Here is a 22,122-nt window from a genome sequence, read left to right as displayed (position 1 = left end):
CAATGAAGAAACTGGATAACAATGTAGAAGGATGAAATAACCAAACCTCCAGCATAAAATGAGAGATGATTTAATGATGAAAACAAATGTTTTCAATAACTTTTAGCTATCATTATCAGGTTAAAATAAGTATTTTGAAAAAAGAACCTAGATGTAGCTTCCTTTAAATTAAGATGTTAAATTCATCATCTGATTGGCTGTTATCCTGTGGAATATTGTACTATGGTATATTTATTGCACGACTTCAAATACAGATCTTTAAGCTTGAGGGAGGGTGTTGGAATCTTTGTAATTTATGTCTAAATTATTCTAATAAGTCTTTGAGAAGCTGGAGATAAGACTTATAAAAAAAATATGACCATAAATTACAAAGATAGCAATACTGTTCTCCAACAACATAATGTTAATCAATCAGGTGACATCTCTTCCTTTTAAATTACAATGTTTGATTCACTTATATTATCTTTTGAACTCTACATATTTTACCTGATGATAATGATAGCCAAAAGCTATCAATGTTTCTCATTAAATTTTTCATTTTATGCTGGAGTTTTGGTTTGGTTCCTTTAATTCATATATATGCTCATACATCTACCTAGAAATAAATTGAATTGCGTTAAAATTTTTGATTTTTAATTTATAAAAATTTGTTTACAGGCTAAAAACAATACAAAAAATGTTAGTTTTAATTTATTTTTAGTTATAAAATAATACACTTGGTTTGAACTAATAATGACTATGAGTATCATGTTCATTTGTCATACATTTTTAAAACATTAGTTGAAATTAAATATAAAACATCTGTTTAATCTTATAGTATGGAAATATATTTGGTATGTTATGATGCTCTACTACTACTACAATTACTTTTGATGGTAATTGTTTTGAAAATGTTGGTGACACTAATAATAGACATTATGCTCTGCTCTTTTGTGCTTTTAGAAAAATAAATTATGAAATTGCTCATAACAGGGCTATGATGTATTAAAAATCATTTTCAACTTTTTCATTTAGCTGTAATGTTGATATGAGCCGCTCAGTGCACACATCGATTAACTCTACTTTTTGAAAAATCTTAAATTTAAGTGTCAAAGCCCTTGGTATAGTCATAACTTTTTATATTTATAATAACTTTCCTGAATAATAAAGATTAGCACCGTTAAATGGCAAATTTTTTTGGCCATTGAATAATAAGTAATTTATTTCAGAAGCCATTTCGATTAACTCCATACTCTAATGTAAATCGTTTCAGTAACGCTGTATCTGTTCTGGCCGTGCATCGATGCTTATTTGTTTTTAAACAGCCGAAGATGCTCTCTCCCTCTCAATAATATTCGTAACAAAATCGCATCGGTAAACAGATAAAAAGAAGCACGATGCAAACGGTAGTTAGTATAGCAGTGATCTCGCACGCTGAATGTTACTGTGTACTTCTTAGTCTTTTCAACATTACTCCCAGATTGTTTTTAAAGAAACAAATACAGTCAAACCTGTTTTTTATGCGCTCTTTTTTTGTGCGATTTTTTATTTGTGCGGTATAGTTGGCGACTAGTCTCGTGCAATTCGTCATGTCTCACGTTGACTTATTATAGCTAAATAAACTTATTATAGCATAAATGAACTTATTTTAGTAACATTATTGCATGAATATGCGAAAAATGAAATAATTTACTTTTAATGTCAACAAAACACCACCTGGACAAAAATATGTAAAACAGACGATAGACCAGACAATGCAGTCAAGTGCTGACATCTGTTGTCAATAAATTTTATTTCGTACGGTTTTGAGTTATTTTCTATGTGAGACTTCTTTTATGCGGTCCCTATTGACCGCATAAAAACAGGTTTGACTGTATTATACCGTTATAATCAAGATGAGTGAGACTAATAATGTGAGTGAGGAAAGCAGTGATGATTCTTCAATACGATTTATCAACAGAAAGTCTGGTCCAAGAAGACGTTTATCGTTTTCCTCGGATTCATCGGATTGCAACAGTACAAACACAACAAACACATTGATTAGGAGGAAAAGAAGTCGTAATCCTGTTAAATGAATACGAAATTTACAAAAGCATAACAGGATAAAGGGTTTGGCATACAGGAATAGGGGAGGAAAATTAATACCTGCAAAAACATTTGTCGATATACAATGCAGATGCCGTCAAAATTGCAATCAAAAAATTCTTTCGGATGAGAGAGAGGCTGCCATGAAAGAATTTTATAGTTTACATAGTCAACTTGACCAAAATATTTTCTTAAGAGGTTGTATCAAAGTTAACGAAATAAAAAGAAGGCGCCCTACGAATGAAACTAAAGAACGAAGATCACATTCGTTTACATATTACTTTCGAAAAGAGAGACTTGATATTCCCGTTTGTAAAAAATATTTTAGAGACACTTATCAGGTGAGTGACGGGCGGATATACGATTGTTGTTCTAAAGAACAAGTTACATCTTTGATTGATAAGCGCAAAGGCCGCGCTGCAAGCAATAAAATAGATGATACAAATGTTATAAAGCATATAAAGTCATTTCCAGCCTACAGTAGTCACTACACCAGAGCTCATAATCCAAGACGACAATATTTAAATCCTGACTTAAATATTAAGAAGATGTATGAACTATACATCACAGAATGTGAAAAGGAAAACGTAGCACCAGTGAAAGAAAAATATTACTATAATGTGTTCTCTACAAAATTTAATTTACATTTTAAACAGCCATCAAAGGATACGTGTCAAACTTGTGATGCTTTTCAAATAAAAATTCAATCTTCAGACGATGAGGGAATTAAGATGGCGAAAATTGAAAAGGAAACTCACTTAGAAGAGGCTGAACGGGCTCGCAGTCAAATGGCTGCCGATCGAATGGCAACATCGGAAAAATTGTTCGTATTTTCTTTTGACTTGGAAAAAGCTTTAGCCTTTCCCAAGTTGACCACATCCGTAGCTTATTATAAGCGAAATTTATATGTTTATAATTTTGGATGTCATGAATTCAATAAAAATATAAGCCACATGTTTGTTTGGCCAGAAACTGAAGGATCTCGTGGGTCTCAAGAAATTTCATCTTGTCTAATAAAGTACATAAAGACTTACGCTGCAAACTTCGAAAAAATAATAACATATTCGGATTCGTGTACCGGGCAAAACAGAAATATTAAAACCGTCTTAAGTTTATTGAAACTTGTTCAAAGCACGGAAATCAAAGCTGAATCAATTGACATGAAATTTTTGGTAAGTGGACACAGCTATTTGCCCAATGACTCAGATTTTGCCATTATTGAGTCATGTGCGAAAAAAAAAATCAAAACATTTTTTCACCAGATGATTGGTACCATATAATCAAAACATGTAAAAAGAAAGCGCCATTTCATCTAATCCAAATGACTCACCAAGATTTTTTGTCAACAAAACCTTTAGAACAGTCTATCATTAACAGAAAAGTAACCGTCACAGGGCTTCCAGTAAATTGGCTTAAAATACGCTGGATAAAGTTAGAAAGGTCCAAACCCTATCTCATACAATTCAAATGTGACTATAATGAAGATACAGAATTTCAAGCCATTAATATCAGAAAATCTTTAGTGGGTAGACCGCAAAGTTTGAAAAATATAGATCAGCCTTTATTATATCCTAAAGGTAGAACTGTGACAAAGGAAAAATGGAGAGACATGATGGACCTGCTAAAATTCATTCCTCCTGTTAAACACGATTACTATAAGAACTTGTCAACAAATCGAAATGACGAATCCTCGCATACAGCTGATGAAGAAGACATTATTTATAATATTGCTGAATCATCCCAAAGAATAATGCCGCTAACATAAAGCTGCTATGAATTAATTACAAAAATTATATTATAACCGAACTGCCAACATTCATTTTTATGGAAAAGCTGTGATAAAAATGTATAATAACTAACTTTTTCTGTAATAAAAAACTTAAAAATGTAAAGACTAAATTTAACTTTATTACTTTTTTCAGTTGCCAAATCGATTAACTCCACCAGTCACATAAAAACTGTAACATTACTGACGATTGTTTGTTGGCTATTCTTTCTTATTAATTTTATATACCGTTAGATGAAAGCTATATCTGCAATTATGCATTCTACATTATATATTTGAATTCATATTATCAGAGGAATTTTAAAAAACAATATACATTACATCATCGCGTTTCTCAACTTTTCGTTTTATGGAGTTAATCGATGTGTGCACTGAGCGGCTCATATATTGAACTTAGATACTGTGAAAATTAATGAAAACGAGACCAAAAAATATTTTATATGTATTTTCTATAAACTGTCAACACATGCTTAGTATGTAATCTGGATTTCTTTTGTTGGTAAGTTGGTTTACTCTGACATAAGATCAATTAGAATTTTAAAAGTTTGTTTGTGTTCAAAATATGGTTCTACAGTAATAACAAGTTATCATTTTTTCTTTGGTTGAGTAGTTCTCTTTGATTTCCCAAGGATTTTCATTGGAATTTATGTTGGGTGAATTTCTTGGCCAATTCAAGTTTAATAGAGAGGTATAGGCTTATGAAATGTAGTTGCCACTTCATCCTCTATTAGTGTTATGTTCCTGAGATCAGCAATACTTTGGGTAGTTGAATTCTCAAGGTAAGGGGAAAGAAACTTGGAAGATGTTTCTCCAGTGGATATGTGGATGAGAAGCATTTCTCTCAACCACTGGTTATAACCTCTTTCTTTGTTGATTTTCGTCACTGAGAACAGCCTTGGAGCCAAAATATTTATTTAGTTCAGGAAGGGCAATACTTAGTGCATTTTCATCTAACATCCTAACATAGTTGGCAGTGGATGTAAGGTAGTGGTATTGACAATTTAACTTGCTGCATTCAGTTTTCCACATTTACCTCATTGTGAAGTGAGTTTAATCCTTCCTAATATGTGTATTTTTCATCAGGACAAAGTGTTTCAAGACATCAGACTTTGTTTTATTAGCTGTAGTAAGTGCCATATTTGTGTCTTTAAGCCAACTTTTTGTTGCTGTAGTGGCATTATCCATGTGTAGTTGTGTGAAATTGTTGTAATAGATGTTTTCCACCTGTAATAATTAGCTAAAGATGATGATATTTCTTTAGTTTGCTTTCTATTTCTGGGATAATATGAAGGAAGTTTATTTCTCTGCATGGAACAAAGAGCTTTGTTTTAATGTATTGATGACATGCTTTGGTATGGTAGCATTATGCTAATTGATTAGGTACAGGACCTCCGGTCCTGGATTCTTGTCAACTGGGCATAGCATGACATTTTGGGTTCTGTATCTTAAAGATCCATTTGACCTTATGGATTTATTTGTACTTGAGCCTGGAGGTGACACTATATGCTAGAGAAATTATTCTAGAGTTTACTGTTACTAACAGATTTGGATCGGTGGTGTGGAGTTGGTTTTCAAGGTCAATGAGTGAAGATAGGATGGTGATCCTGTTTCCAGTGACTGTGATGGCTCTTCAAAGGCAGCACTGTTGGATCTTGCTGGAGAGGTGTTTACCCTCATCTGGAAGATGAAGTCAAAAGAGTGACATAGGTAGAATGTTGGTAGGTAGAACAGTTATGCAAATTGATTCCACATATGTTCAATTGATGCAACTGGTCTTTGGAGGTAGATATGTATTTCATACTTTTTTCATTATTCCAAGTCAACATTAATACTGAATGTTGTTAATAATGTTGTATAATTATAAAAAAAATATTAAAAATATTTAAGGATGAGTTTTAGGAGTGACTCAAAAATATTGCATTAGTTAACATATCTAGACTTTCTAGTGTAACTTTTAAAATCAGAACCTCCTTTTATTGAAGGAGGTAAATTTATTGATAAATCAATAAAATTTATATAAAATGATAATTAATTTTTTATTGTATAAAATAATAAGTTATTGTTAAAACCATTAATTATCTGCTAATTATTTGATAAATCAAATAATTAGTTTTGCCATTAAATAAATTACGTATAACTAAGATTATTTCATTTTTCCAGGTGATATTCATGGCCAGTATTATGATTTACTTAGGTTATTTGAATATGGCCAGTTTCCTCCAGAAAGCAATTATTTGTTCTTAGGAGACTATGTAGATAGAGGGAAACAATCCTTAGAAACTATCTGCCTTTTGTTGGCATATAAAATAAAATATCCTGAGAATTTTTTTCTTTTGAGAGGAAATCATGAATGTGCAAGTATTAACAGAATTTATGGATTTTATGATGAATGTAAGTTAAAATTCCTTTGAATAATTGCTTTATTGCATTAAATTATAGTAAAACTTTCATAAATTTATTTTTTAAAGGTAAGAGAAGATACAACATTAAACTATGGAAAACATTTACAGACTGCTTTAATTGCTTGCCAGTTGCAGCAATAGTTGATGAAAAAATATTTTGCTGTCATGGAGGTATGAGAATGATTTATTATACATTTACTCTATTAATTAATTTTAAAATTATAAAGCAGTTTTTTTGTCGTATTACATGTTGTATTACATCAATCAAAGATAATTATCTTTCATTACAACAATAAATTTATCAATTTGATTCATTTATTGGATTAAATACATCCTAATGTGTTTTAGATAGTAGAAACATTTTGGAAAAATTGTGTATAAAAAAGATACTGTCAGTATGAAAAAATGAAGGTGTGTTCCAAACTTTAATATTAATATAACAGAATGTGTTTAAACAAAATGTTTCAATTTTAGTTAACAAATCAGAGGAGGGATCATTGTAACTTAAAATTTAGTTTTTTACGCCACTTTTTCAATTAAACCAAAATCATTACTTTTTGACACCAAATGGCATACAAAAACTATTCTGTATTGAAAGAAATTGGAAGATAAATTGTCATACAAATTGTCAAATTAAATTGCTTGGCTGGTTCAGTTATGGGATAAAGTCTGAATGAAAGATTGATTGTTACTACCAGGGCTGCAGAGTCAGCAAAAAACACTCAACTCCAACTCCTGATAAGTTTAGTAGGCCGACTCTGGCAAAATTAAATACCAAGTCATTTTATGGGGGCAGAGGTGCTCGTAGGGGTTAGCCTACTCTGAACTCTAAAAGGTGTGCGATTTAGCTACTTCAGCCCCTTGTTCAGGAAAAGAAAAAAATATACTTTGATCAATTAGTCTGGCTCATTCAGAAAAATAGAGTACTTATTTAGAGCAGGGATGATAAAGGAATGATTCAAAAATATTCAAATTCAGTTGGGTCAAAATAATTTAACTAATAAACACAAATACTACAAAGTCTAAAAACACAAATACTAAAAAAAATAATAAGTATATAATAAATTTTCCTTCATTTAAATAAAAAAAACAAAATTAAGTTAAAAATGTAGGAGTCCGGAGTCAACACATTTTTTCTGACTCCTCTGGCCAGAAATTCCTCCCAACTCTGACTCCATAGCCCTGGTTACTACATGTTTAGTCTGTTTTTTATGACTTATTTAATCTTAAAATTTACCTGAGTGTCTGTAGGAGCCTTATATGCAAATTCTGTGAATTTGTTTTGAAAAGAGCAGTTTTGTAGGAAAAATGTACATTTATTGAAACATGTTAGATCAAACCAAATAATGTAAATTGAAAACTGAATTTTGTTTTACACACCATGTTATATCAAAACTGCGTAAAAAAAATATTTATGTAAAAGGAGAATTTGGTGTATATTAATTACTTTTTATTGTAATCAAACCACTGTATAATAGTTCTTATCACCTACATAGGTGATAAGAACTATTATAAAGAACTATTAAGATCACTGGGATTAAGTCCCAGTGATCATAAAGTATCTTTTTAACACTTCTGAAGGGATGTCTAAATCACATTGAATGGCCTGATGATTACAATATATTACAATACATACAATATGGCCTTATATGATTGAGTCTTGATCATATAAGGAAGCTCATTTTTCATTGAATACACTATAATTATTATTGTTTTCAATACTTGATGCATTATGATTCCATCTCAAATATTTCATTTTTTCTATTTGTTTTTTGTAATTATGCAAAATAATATATAAGACAGTGTCTTCTAATCATATTTTCATCTGTGACTTTGGTGATGTGGGTTAATTTTTATTTTCATTTTGAACAATTTTCTGCAATATGCTGATGTAGGCTATATATTACTGTGTTATAAGCAGAAATTTTTGTAATATTTTACAAGGCATAAGTAAACAGTACAATGAATAGCTATAATTTATTTAGAGTATATGTCTAATCTACTGATATGTTTTTTTGTACTTATGTAGTACATTATTATTTTGATCCAGTTTATAAATCACAATATAGAAATGTAATATTTAATAGATTAAATAATTTCATTCTCTACTTGTTTTCACTTGTTATTTTTATGCATGCATACATGCATATGGTTTGTGTGTGTGTGTGTGCATGCGCATTTTAAAAGAATATATATGAAAGTTAAACTGATGCTTTATTAACAGGATTAAGTCCCGACTTGCAATCAATGGAACAAATACGTCGTATCATGCGCCCAACTGATGTACCAGATCAAGGATTGCTATGTGATTTGCTATGGTCAGATCCTGATAAAGATGTGATGGGTTGGGGTGAAAATGATAGAGGTGTTTCTTATACATTTGGTGCAGACGTTGTTGCAAAATTTCTGCATAAACATGATTTGGATCTCATATGTAGAGCACATCAGGTAAGAGTTAAAATTTTTAAGATTCTACATTATCAAAGTTGAATCTTCTAGTCCATTTTTTATAGAATTTAAATGAAATGTAAATACTTGCTATTTCATTTGAATTTATCTTTAATTAATCAGAATTGTAATTTTAAAATTAATTCAGTTTAGCTGTTTAAAAATTATTAATCATAGTATTATATTTAAAATAATAATCTGAATTTATGAATTTCTTTAAATTGTTTTTCAGATGTATAAATTGTTTTCTTCTTGTCTGTTTGCCTCTTGCTATTCTGTAATTAATTAATTTGTAATTATATTTAACAAGAGGTTGCAGCCTAGTGGCCTGTCTCCTACCAAATTACTTAGTAATTATTTAGCCTTAATAGCCCAATAAAGGAATATGGCTGTTTATTTGATATTTGAAATACTTTTTTGATTTATGTCTAACTTGTGCATAGTTGAGTTGGGTGGAGAGAAGAGGTATGTTCTTTGAGAGACATGATTACTCTAAGGTAAGTATGATGTATACCTTTAGAATCTGCAGTGTACCATGGATATGTTAGATGAGGTAGCTACTTTAGCAGGATGGACTCTGTCAATGTTTAAGTGTGACCAAATGTAAACTTAATAGTATAGCTAGGTACCTTGTCTGGAAAGACCATAAATCTAAAGCAATTACAAACTATGTGGAGTTTAAATTAATGTTAATTTTGTTTTGAAAAAGAATTGTACTCACAGAAATTCCCCACACATGAAGAAATGAGGAAAGATATCCAAACATATGCTCTCAGATTACAAATGTTAGCTCAAGACACTACCATAGAACAGATTAGAATAAAAACAATAGTTATATGGAGGAATCTAGTGAACAATTAACTACAAAGTCATGATAGGAAGCATAGAAGCATCTCTACACTAAAAGCTTTTCAAGTGTCAGTTACCAAAGCAATACAACAAACAATAACTCACTGAGGAAGTTAGTAGATATTATTATTATATATTACTAGCTGACCCGGCCACGCGTTGTTGTGGCTCAAAATGTATCTATTATAAATGTGTAACACTTCCCCCGTGGGGGGAATATCGAAAAATCCCTTTTTAGTGTATATTCTGTTGACGTCACCTATTAAAACGCAATTAAAAACGCAAAAAACCGCATGTAAAATAGTATAAATAGAAGCCGAGTTCTTCACGGTAAGCCTTAATCCCGTCCATTCTCCCCCCCCCGTAGGGAGAATTTCGACATGTATATTATATAAAAACACGTGCATATTCGAATGCAACGTGTGTCAAAATTTCAAAGGAATCGGTAGGAACAAACAAACGTTGTATTTTATTTATATAGATAGGTAGAAAATGATCTGCTTAGGTCCATTCTCACAGAAAAGCATAATGCCTCACAGAAAAGCAAACTTAGGTTGTCTGAAGTTAGCGCCATCTGTTGGACATAAAAGCCTTAATCCATATATAAATATATTTTTGAAAGGGGGAAATGGTGATCTTGACAATAATGCCACAAACCTTCGCGGGAATGTATTAAACAACTTTCCAAAGTTTCATGGCAATCGGATAAATGGTGTGGTAATGCATGAAGGAAACACAACACACACACACACACACACACACAGCACCACGACACCAAGCACAGACAGACATACATACAACATACATTCGTTTTTATATATATAGATTTGATTGTGACAATAAGCTAAATTTGTTCTTCTAATTAGCATTATTTTATAATATGAATTTATATTCATATTAAAAATGCATTTATTTTAATGCTATCAGGTGCTTTTGTGTAGAAAAATATTTCTGCATGTTTGTTGTATAAAAAAATGATCAAATACAAATAAATAATATATGTTAAAAGTATTAATTTGTAACTCTCTAAACATCTGGTAAAGACAAAAAGTAAAGCTCTTACTTTTTTTGCATATGCTAAAAATGTTTTAGTGATAGAAGAAATGTATTAACATACTTTTTTCACTTTTGACTCAGCCTAATTTTACACATTTAAAAGGCAAAAAAGTCTTACAATTGATAAGACAACATTGACTACATCAAAAGAAATTTGACAGTTGTCAGCATGACCAAATGTAACAGTCTGTCCAAAAAGTGTAGGTAATTCAGTTTTTTTTTTGTGAAAAATTCCATTTAAATATAAATATTTTGAATACAACAATTAGTAATTCTTATTAATTAGAATAACTTTGTTTCAGTTTTTTTAAATAAATTTTTGTTTAATGTATCAAAAAAGTTTAGATAATGTTACAAAACAATAATATATACTAAAAGTAATACATTTTGTGTTTAACATTTAATAAACTGAAATTGAAAATCTTAAAAGAAAAAATATCAAATTTTATAAGATGTAATGTCTAACAGTCCTCATAGGATTAAGAAGTATATGAAATCTTAAACACTGAATATGTACAGTACTTGTACTGTACTTGAAATTGAATTTCCACCTATAGTTGTTTTTTATGAGAAGACATACAAATTCTATAGCACTGAAGAGGGGTTGAGAGTTCACTTCATCCCAAAATCCATATGTAAAAAGGGAAAATTGAGTAATAAATTGTATATTGTTAATCCATTGGATATTTGTTTGCTGTTTGAAATACTATACCCGATAATAACAGGATTAAAGTTAAAACGGATCAATATATATTAATGGTTTGTGTGCACAAGTAGCCTGTCATATATTGCCAAGTCACACAGCTAAAGAAAAACAAGCTTCCATGTTGAAACTAAACAAGACTTTTGATGAGAGAAAATGGGCATACTAAAAAGCTGTATCACTTCAGTTCATTTTATGTATTTTTGTTGAATTAATAGAGACCAGTTTGCTATCAAAACTATTGAAAAATATTAAAGTTTTCAATGATGGCAGCAATGATTATAATGTAGCAATGTTATGAAAGAAAAGTGAGTGAATTTATTTCACTTTCATGTATAGGTTATTGACTAATGCCATGTAGCTGTTGTTTAAAATAGTCCTTAAATCAAATTTTTAAAAAGTATATGAACAATGTATTATAGTGAATTAACAGTTTTTTTTGGTCCTTTTTAACTTTTAAATTGCTAGGGCATCTTATCATAATAAGAGACAATAGTGGCAGCTAACATTGTCTTGCCCTTCTGTATTGTTGAGATCATTCTCTTGATAATGAGCTACATTTCATAACAGATAGTTTTGATATATCAAATAAATCTAGCATCTAAAGAGGCACAGATCTACACCACTACATACGGTATGTCCTTAACCAACGGTCAAACTCATGTTTTTGAAGAGGGAATTTCAAATACAGGTACTCCTCACTTTACGACCTATCTGCTTAACGACCACTTGCACTTACGACCAATTGAGTTTCGACCTGCAATTCGGGGAATCCCCTTTCTCAGCTTGAGTGTCGGTCAGTGGTGAATGGTGACATACGCACTAAGCGTACTATAATAGTCTTTTTATGAATAAATTTGAAGTTTGTTGCATAATTTGTATAATTTTACAATGATCCTATATTCCCGGTGCAAGCTACTCGCTTATCGACCAGTTTGCTTAGCGACGTAGTCGTCGGAATGGAACTTGGTCATAAAGTGAGGAGTACCTGTAATTTGGTATATGTTGAGAAGTTGAAGAAAATAATAATTTTCCATATGTTTAATTAAAAAACAAAATATTTTCTAAATAGTTGTTTAATATTTAGGTTGTTGAAGATGGATATGAATTTTTTGCCAAACGACAGTTAGTAACTCTATTTTCTGCACCGAATTATTGTGGAGAATTTGATAATGCTGGTGCCATGATGAGTGTTGATGAAACTCTCATGTGTTCTTTCCAAGTAAGCAAAATTATTAAATAATAATTAAATATTGAAAATTATTTTACTTCTTAATCTTTATTCTCTTTAAAAATTTCTAATACCTAAATATTAGAAATTTTAATTTATTATAAATATAGTAATTTTTTTCATAGAATGAGTTATGAAATTTTATAGCTGTAAGTTAAAGAAAATTCATACTGAGATATTGGACATGTTACTGATGTTATAGACATTCATTATTAGAGGTTGAGGTGCAAGTACAAATGTTAAACTTGTACGACAAGCAGAAGTACACATTTGACGTTTTAAGTGCAAGTAAAAGACCACGTGGCGCTTGTTCACAACATCACGTGACTCGGTGAACGTTGTGCATTGACTCACGGGAAATTTGTTGAAAAAATGGTGGATACATTTAACGTTAAGGGTTACCAGCAAAGGTAAATAAACAAATTAAACTGTTTAAAAGTATTTGTGGGATGTTTAATAACACTAAACAATTATTTTTAATTAGCATTATGTCTCCTACCATACAATCAGATGATAGGACTACCTCATACTTTTGTTGAGGGAAGTAGTGGCTTATGTAAATTTAAAAGCAGCTCAAAAAATTAATTTTTAGAAAATTTACAAACACATTACGCTGTTGATGATAGAAGATGCTGTGGAAAAACAAACCTACCTTAAGATAAGCTATTATGAAGGCAAATATATGTAAATTCTATAGGCACTTCACATCACTTGCTAAAAAATTGAATAATTAAATAATTTCTGGATAAAAATAGTCTGTTTCTTTACAACATTATTTTTAAATGATTAAATAATTATTATTTTAACCCAAATACAAAAAAATGAAGACGTTTAAGCCAATTGTCTACTTGCCATTCTAGACATAGCAAATGCCATTATTGACCGTAAAGAATTGCCAGATGGCGGTCGTCCATCCGCTGTTCATGTTTTGGGCTGAATATATGCACCTCAACCTCTCTATTATAGATATCAACTACAACAATTTAAAATTTTTTGCCATCTTGATTAAGATCATATTTTATCATCAAATATGCATTCTAATATAATATTTTACACAATTAAACTTCAAGAAATAAAAGTATTGTTAAGTTGTTTGTTCAATAAATCTAAGTTAAAATAATTATGAGGATATCTTTAAAAAGAATTCAAATGCCTATACCTGGCACTTTTTGGCTTATCGAGGCCCTTATACAATACACCCCAAATCTGACCAACCAAGAAAAGAATTTAATATTCTTGATTATTTTTATTAGTTTAGCCAAACAAGAATAAATTTTTTTTTTTCAGCTTGATTATATCTTCACTAGAATTAAATATAAAGATATTTAATACAGTGTTCAGATAAACATCAGAAAATTAACAAACAATTAATATTAAATATTGCTGTATGAGATCTGATATTTAATAGTTTGGAGTATGAGATTAAAAATAGTTTAGCTAATTTTTTTATTCCCAATTTCAAAAAGCGTGTTTTATTGGTTGACAGCTTTGTCTTGCTGTTTGCATATTTCAGCAATTGATGAATGTTGCTCTGAGACAGTTTTTCATGGTCTTTTTATTAAAAACAAAAAATCTATCCTATTGGAAATGAGATCAAGAAGGGTAAATTTTAAGACAAAAGTTGCAAAGCTGATTTAATGAGAGGAGCTACTCATTATGAATTCTTTTATCATAACTATCATTTATGTAAATTTACAATATAAATTTCATAAATATAAATGTGTAGTTTAAATATTAGAATGTTATCTAGTCCTGGTTAAAGTAGATATTAAAAAACATCAGAATCTAAATTTAACATTTGATATGTCGATTAGACAAAATTAATTGAAATGTTCTTTTCACAGATATTGAAACCAGCTGACAAAAAGAAATTTCCTTATGGAGGAATGAATACGGGACGTCCAATAACTCCTCCGAGAGGCCAAGTAACCAAGAAAAACAGTAAAAAGTAGTTTCTGGTGTGATTTTGCTGCCATCCTAATGAATTTGTGGACGGATGTTCACAGATTGATCGTTTAAATGCACAAATGAATACGGTGAGAAATGATACCGTAATTCTACGACCTAAAAGATAAGGACGGAGAATCTTAAAACCCTGATAATACAAACTGTTGAATAGTACATGTATATATAATGTGCTTAGTTTTTCTGAAATGTTGTACAGTGTTTTGACACAGAGTCTATCTTAATAATGAATAGAAACAAGTTGGTATTTCATAGTTTGGGAAGTACTGTTTTTTTATGTAGGTTAGATATCCTATTCTGTAATATAAATCTATAATTATGCAATATGTTTATAACTTTTGCAAGTTTACCTCCCAGTTTTGTAAGTTTTATCCAGACGGTGCAACATTAGCAGTATTCACATTAGTTTGTAATTTTCAAAGCATGACATTAAAAATATATATGCATTTTGAATCATTGAGTGTGTGGACACGAGTGTAACAATCCATTTCTACAAATAATCGAGATATATTTGTCTTCCCATTCAGTGTTAGATCTTGAGAGTATGATACCCATGGAGTCAATAATGAAATAAACTAAGATTACTTTTGAGAATCTAGTTCTCAAATATTGAAAGATTAGTTTGTTTTAGCACTCCTTGGACCTTTTTCCTGTTAAGTGAAATATAATTGTGTAGTTTAAATATTAGAATATTGGGTTTTTATCGAGAAATTTTGAATTTAGTTTAAAAATGGCTTCAAATGTATGCTTAATGTAAAATACTGTTTGAGATTAGCTGGGAAATAAAAAATTCTGTTCATAGATGAAAAAAATATATATATATATTTATACAAGCCATTTTATAAAGCTTTGATTAATTGTGAATTTTATTGAATTATTCTTTGTATTTTCATTGAAATCTCATAATTTTAAGAAAACAATCTAAAAAAAATTCAAATATACATCTATTCATTGAAATTGAATTGTCAGAAAAGTCAATAAAAATGTACAGCACATTAAAGCTAAATTGATATTTTCTTTGAATTCAGTGTCCATAAGTTGATGACATTTATTAACAAATATTCATAATGGTTTTACAGTTATCTAAATTTATTGTCATCATTTTTAATAAAAATAAGTTTTGGGATTAATAAATTATTCAGTTTTTTCTTTAATAAATAAGTACTGTAATGAATGAATACTTTTGTACTTCACATAATTTTAATACTTCACTTAATTTTTACATAGTTAATTATTTTGATTTATTTTTATGTACCAGATTCCCCTTATCGTATAAATCATCTCTGAAATCCACACTGAACTTATAATTTTGCATTATTATTCAAGTATGACTTAGAGAAGTTTAAAATTTTAAAAGAACTCAGCTAAAACAAACATACAGGATTTGATATTTCAGTTCCAGGATTGTGAATTTAACAAATCATATTTTACCAGTATTAAGCTTGAAACTACTTTTCTCTTCATCTAAAAGAATTTTAAAAATTTAAATGAATTTATAAAAACACATTCTAATTACTAATTCTTTTGTCTTATTGCATTTAACTTTTGTATTCTTAGATTCAACTTTTGAATATTTGATTTTGGAGGAAATAATCTGTAGCAGTTACATAATGGAATTAAATATTATATATTTTGCACTTTTGAACAATGTATAGTTTTCCCCCATTAACATAACTTTAACTGGTTCTGAACAAACAAAATCAGAATGAATTTTTAGACAGGAGCAACGATTGGTTAGATTAAAAATATATAGGAACAAGACTTGCATATCCATTATCTTTTACTTTGTTGTAATCAAAAATTGACTATAGGAAGTAAAGAAGAATTTATCAATTTCACAAGAATCAAACATCTCTTTAGGAAGAATTGGAAATTAAGTTTTGCAATTATGTTCTGTATTTAGCTGATTTTCATCAGATACATTTTTAAACTTTGTACAGGACTAAATTTTTATAATTTTCCAGTATTTTGTTTTAAGAGTAAATTTATTTGAGAAAATTAGAATTTCAAATTAGAAAAGTTTTTTGTTCTTTCCTTTTTACAAAAGATAGTTAACAAGAATAAAAACATCCAAAATAACTAACTATATCTTTTGCCTTTCTTGCTAGAACTGATATTTTATACATGTTTTATATACATAATTAAAGTAAAAGAAAATCAAATTTTTAAACAAATTAATGGTAAACTTTGCTGTTTTTTATTGTTTCTTCTGTTATAAATATTGCTCGTGCAAATAAGGTAGGATGGCCAAGTATAATTTTGAGTTCTGATTGTATGTAACAAATTGTAATTTTCTCTCACACACACATTCTCTATGTTTAATTACTTTTTTCTGTGGGCAACCAGTATTTTGTCCCCAAACTAAACTTTACTTCAAGGTCCTTAGGGTAGAAGATTTAGCTAGTAATCTACAGAGTATCAAAGTGGTAAGATTCAAGCTCGGAATGAGGGGTTTTTTATCAATGTTCCCTCCGGCCATGCACTGCTCAAATTGTTGCCGTGCACCAGAATTTGTGCGCCACGCAGGCGAGCATTGCACACTGATTTGAATTGTTTACTTATTTCTCACTCTGTCTGCAACACGATTATTGCTATGTATATTTCGATTAAATACATTAAATCATTGACAAAAGATATTTTGTATGGAAGTATGTTTTAATTATAAAGTAGAGATTAAAATTCATTTTTTATCTCTACTTTATAATTAATTAATTTTAATTTTTATAGGAAAAAATAAGATTTTATATATATATATGCTCAGCAAAAATTTTTTTTGCTCAGAGAAGTATATGTTCCACTCATCAAAAAAAATTACAGGGAACATTGTTTCTCATCCCCAGAATTGTAGACCCCTATATGAGCAAAATTGTCAAAAGGAACCATGTGTGTATATGCAACCCATTGTGACATATTTGCCTCTAAAGGTCAGTTTTTAACATGTATCAGTATACTGCCTATTCTCCATGCACTGCATCGTCAAGGCTTGCTGTCACTTGCCTTGACCAATGTTCCATGTGTAGCTACGTGCTTTATGCCTAGGTGAAGTGTGAGCCACTCATGTCCTAAAACTATATAATGTAAAGTACTCCACAAACAGCCAAGTGGGCTACTCAAAGACTGCATATTACTGTGGGCCAAATAGTTAAATGCAGTAGTCTTAGCAGAGAGATGCAACTTGTGATCTTGCAAAGGATCGCAGGCAAAATACAGTTCTTTGACTTTTATACTTTTGTGGGTATGCTCTACAGCTGATGTCCCAACTGTCTCATTCAAAGCTTGAATTATATCCTAAAAATTGCTACCACCATATTAAATAATTTAAGAATGCAGAATACCGTACCAGTAAATGCCACTTTTACTCCGCGGTGTTGCTCGACTATAGTTCCCGCAGCAATAGAGTAGACACGAGTCAACCCGAGTAGAAGGGTCTGTTAGGCGAAAGGAGACCACCCCCTTGGGAGTTGAGAGAGGGATCCAATCCCTCTCTCGAGTTGTTTTATTTGTTTACAAATTTTATTGCTTAATTCTAACTTCTTTATTACTTATTTATTCACACGTCTCATTCCATCTGATATAACTCCTTCCTGCTCAGGCTGACTTGTGTGTACTCCTTTGCTACACGGACTATAGTCTTTTCGAGTTGACTATAGCATATCCACTACATCGATGTCACGATTGCCGGTTATCTCATCTACGTATATTCGTGATTACATTTCTCATTGTCCCCACCGACAATAAACTACACCCGACAAATTGTTTAAAGTTCGGTTATTGGCAAATAAGACAATTCCGGTAGTATTTTTGATTGCCGAGAGCGATTCTGGGCGATTAGCGGTTGCATGATTAATGGCATTCTCTACGGAGACCGACGGCGAACGTTAGGTGCTCTGGGATTTTTGGTTTTACAATCGTAAGTGTATTCGCCCTAAACAAAATCCCCAAAATGAACGAGCAGTAATGGTTTTTCTCAATATGCACGCTCGCCGTAAATGCCAAAGGGTTTTGGTGTTACGGATGAAAACTGGATGTCCAAACCAAGAACTTCTAAGGGTACAAATTCAGCTCTGAATAGTGTTGCCACCTTTTCAAAATTGCTGACCCGGACAGCAGGTCAGGGCCATATTAAGTAATGCAGAACAAGTTAGAATTATGAGTGGCTTAGAAGAATAGATAAAAGAAGCTGACTGAACTAGCTAGAATTCTAGTGGTGGGAGGAGTCAAGCAGTAGTTAAACAAGTTCAACATTGCAGCATAACTAGACTTACCAAGAATTCTGCGTTACTGAACACTGCTAGTGTTTTCACCCGGACAGTCCGGGTGAACTATTAATTTTGTCCGGGAATTTCGTAGAAATTGTGAAATTACGATGAAACAAAGTTCTTGCAAATATTTTTATAAATTTACACCATTTGAACAATGAAAGACCTCACACGCACTGAAACTCATCTGCCATTCCGCCACGTTACTCTGTTTATGGTGACGTGTGACGCACAACCTGCCTCTTGACCTGTTTTTTTTGCTTGTATGTTACTCCTACACAAGTCCCTAGTCCCTAACTAAAAGGGTAACTGATTTGTAACTGACTAACTGTAACTAAAAGGGTAACTGACTAACTGTAACTGATTTAGAACCAGCATGCACATTACTCTTTGCATTGTAAAATGACATTGCGCATGCGTCAGGAACTTCTGTTCGAACAAACCTGACCTGCCGTCCGGGTCGGCAATTTCGTAAAGGTGGCAACACTAAACACGGCCCTGGTTTGCTCGAACAAAAGTCCCTGACGCATGCGCAATGTCATTTTACAATGCGAAGAATAACGTGGACGCCAGTTCTAAACTAGTTAGGGACTTGTGCAGAAGCAACTTAAATTAAGAAATGAAATAACTTAGCTTTAAAGAGCTGAGAAGCAAACAAAAAAGGGTCGACAGGTTGCGACGTACTGTACGTCGGCGTAAGATGGCGAATTAACTTTCGGTGAGAGAGTGAAGTTTCGCTGTTAAAATAAATTTATAAAGACATTTGCTAGTACTTTGTTTCATCATAATTTCACAATTTTATGAAATCCCGGACAATGAATTAAAATCGGACGGGTGGCAACCATGGGCATGGGTGGGCACGGCCCCCCAGTTGACCTGGTGCCCTTCCCCAGAAAATTACAGCCTCTACTAGGCCCCTGCCATAACAAAATCCTGGCTACGCCAATGGTGGCAACACTAGCTCTGAATGAGGTGGCTGGGACCTTGGAGTTGTAGACCGTGCCTATCGGAGTAAGTTGAAAGAAACCGACCCGGAAATTTCGCCAGCATCTCATTGATAATGAATAAAACTTAATTTTAAAATGTGGACTTTAGAACCCGATCTTGAAATTTTGCGCAAAAGAAAACAATTACCTTTCGAACGAGATATTCCAATTACTTCAGACGTTTGGGCGAAAACACTAATCTTCTGACGGGTTGCTCCCGTCGGAAGATAAAATTCTTTTCTCGCAGAAACTAATTTGTCTCATCGTCTTATAGAATTCTGTGGCGTGAATTGCTTGGCAATCGGCAAAGAATCTTCTAATTTTATCCTCTATTCTAAATGAAAACGGTTCTAAGTCTCGTTATGGGTGGCCTACAATGTCAATCATTCAAACGATGAAGCGGATGAAATCTTTTATTAAAAAGAACCGACTCGAGTTAACTTGGAGCACTTTCAGGCATACGTTTAAATTAAGTTATTTCAGGAAATAAACTATCGTACTTTTTGCGAGAATGACACTCGAACATTCGACAAAAATCCTTTCGTTCAGGGTTTATATTGGCGGTTATGGCCGTTGTCGGCTTCTCCTCCGAAGCGCCGCCTGTCGACTAGGCGAATCGACCGGTTCTGTGTATGAACGTACTGTACCTCTCCAGGGATGAAATATGGATGCGAGGGTTGATCCCCACATTCGGCCAGTAGAGTTGGTCTAGTTTACAGACCAGTTGTAAGTCCAGAGAAAGAGCATGGCCCAATTCCTTACGGGCCTCTTCGTACGCCAGGCATGCCAGCCAAAAGTGTTCGGAATATTCCTCCGAACCGCAGTGCTGGCAGTCCGGTGAAAGGCTTAATTTCCGGGAATGAAGGAAAGATTGCAATGGAGCCGTGTTAGTCTTTAACCTCGCCAGAAGCGACTCCACGCTTTGCGAGGAGGCAAGATGGTAAAGCCAAGGGGAGAACGGACGGAGGTGGTCCCTCCCCTTGAGCCGGTGGGCTTCCGACCAAGTGTCCATGAGGGTGATCACTAAGTTGTCTCGATAGAGCCTCCGTATTTCTGTCGGAATTAAAGAGCGGCTCCAGGAGCCTGTGAGATGGGCATGGCTCGCGGCCTTATCAGCATCTTCGTTTATCGAGATGCCCGAATGACCAGGGGTCCAGACGAGATCCAGGGGGGCGGGGAACGTACTGACAGCAGCCGCGATGTCTGAAATAATCGCCGCAGATGAGAAAGATACGTTGGCAATAGCCAGCAATACAGCTCTGCTATCCGAGAAAAAAACAGTTGGTCGGTTTAAATGGGGTGGCGAGCATGATCGCTCTCTGGATGCCGACCGCTTCGGCCGTGAAAACGCTGCAGGCATCGTGGAGCTGCCATGTTTCCCAGATGCCTTCTTTTGGAATGGCAATTCCGATCTGCCTTCTGAGGTTATTTTTTGACGCATCTGTTCCGATGCATAACCTGTCGTGCCGGTGGGAGGACGTGAGTTCAGAAAAGCGGCTTTTCAGTCCCTCGACATGGGCTGCTCCAGCTGTGGCCCACTCGTATAGGTGAACCTTGAGCCGGACCTGGTCCGTGCACGGTGGGTGTAGTCGTTGACGATAAAGATGGGCGAGTGGAAGACTCTCTTTGCCTATGTGAGAGAGGACCCGACTGACGTAAGGGTCCTGGTACAGTACCTACGCCAGCAGTAGAAAGCCAGGCTAGGTGCAGCTTGGAAAATCTGATAGAGAAGGCTAAATGGGCCCCGTGAGAGGTGAGTCACCGCGTGTGCGATCGCCCTGTGGCGAAGGCGGAGCTGGAGCGGGATGTAGCCGGTTTCCGTATAGAGCGATAGCAGGGGGGGTTGATTTAGGCACCCCTAGTGCAGTCCTGAGGGCTTCGTTTATTGGTCGCTCCATGCGGTGGATGCTGGTGGGCAGGGCCCCTTCGAGGAGCAGAGCACCAAATTCCGCCATTGGACGTAACACGATGTTAATAAGGCGCAGGAGGTCGGCGGTCCGGGCACCATTCTGGCGAGAGGGGAAGTACTTGAGGTAGGAGCCGGTCCTCGTTAGCTTGACCCGCAGGAACTGGGCGTGGCTATTGCAGGTAAACGTGTGCTAGAGTTGGAGTCCCAAAACACGTACTGTACAGTCGTACGCTGTGAGATTGTCCCTGAGCTAAGGGCAAAGGAAAGCGGTTTGCGGTGGGTTTTTGACATTCGACAAAAAGTAGGCGTCATCTATTTAAATAAGAAAGCCGTTCATTTGCATAACGTTTGCGGATAAGGCAACATGCGATGGTTTGGAAATAACGAATTGAAAAATTTTATCGCAAATTTTGAAAGATTTTATTCCAAGTAAGCTGAAAAACGCGGAAGTTATTTTGCCAGTA

The 22,122-nt window shown here is 33.2% G+C and overlaps 1 protein-coding gene across 1 annotated transcript in view; it reads left to right on the top strand.

The window, feature by feature from the left end:
- LOC136984429 (serine/threonine-protein phosphatase PP1-gamma catalytic subunit A) overlaps positions 1 to 14,957 on the top strand; it is a 39,674-nt gene extending 24,717 nt beyond the window's left edge. Inside the window, exons 3-7 of the mRNA XM_067281402.1 lie at positions 6,011 to 6,241; positions 6,319 to 6,423; positions 8,477 to 8,700; positions 12,396 to 12,530; positions 14,384 to 14,957. Coding sequence (XP_067137503.1) covers positions 6,011 to 6,241; positions 6,319 to 6,423; positions 8,477 to 8,700; positions 12,396 to 12,530; positions 14,384 to 14,491 — 803 coding nt within the window. The 3' untranslated portion in view covers positions 14,492 to 14,957. The remainder of the gene's footprint in view (positions 1 to 6,010; positions 6,242 to 6,318; positions 6,424 to 8,476; positions 8,701 to 12,395; positions 12,531 to 14,383) is intronic.
- The last annotated feature ends 7,165 nt before the right edge of the window (positions 14,958 to 22,122 follow it).

The sequence above is a fragment of the Centruroides vittatus genome, unplaced genomic scaffold, assembly GCF_030686945.1.
Source record: "Centruroides vittatus isolate TY-2023 unplaced genomic scaffold, ASM3068694v2 contig_918, whole genome shotgun sequence".
In the NCBI taxonomy this organism is placed as follows: Eukaryota; Metazoa; Arthropoda; class Arachnida; order Scorpiones; family Buthidae; genus Centruroides; species Centruroides vittatus.
The sequence above is the reverse complement of the archived record's forward strand: the minus strand, read 5'-3'. Positions and strand labels throughout refer to the sequence as shown.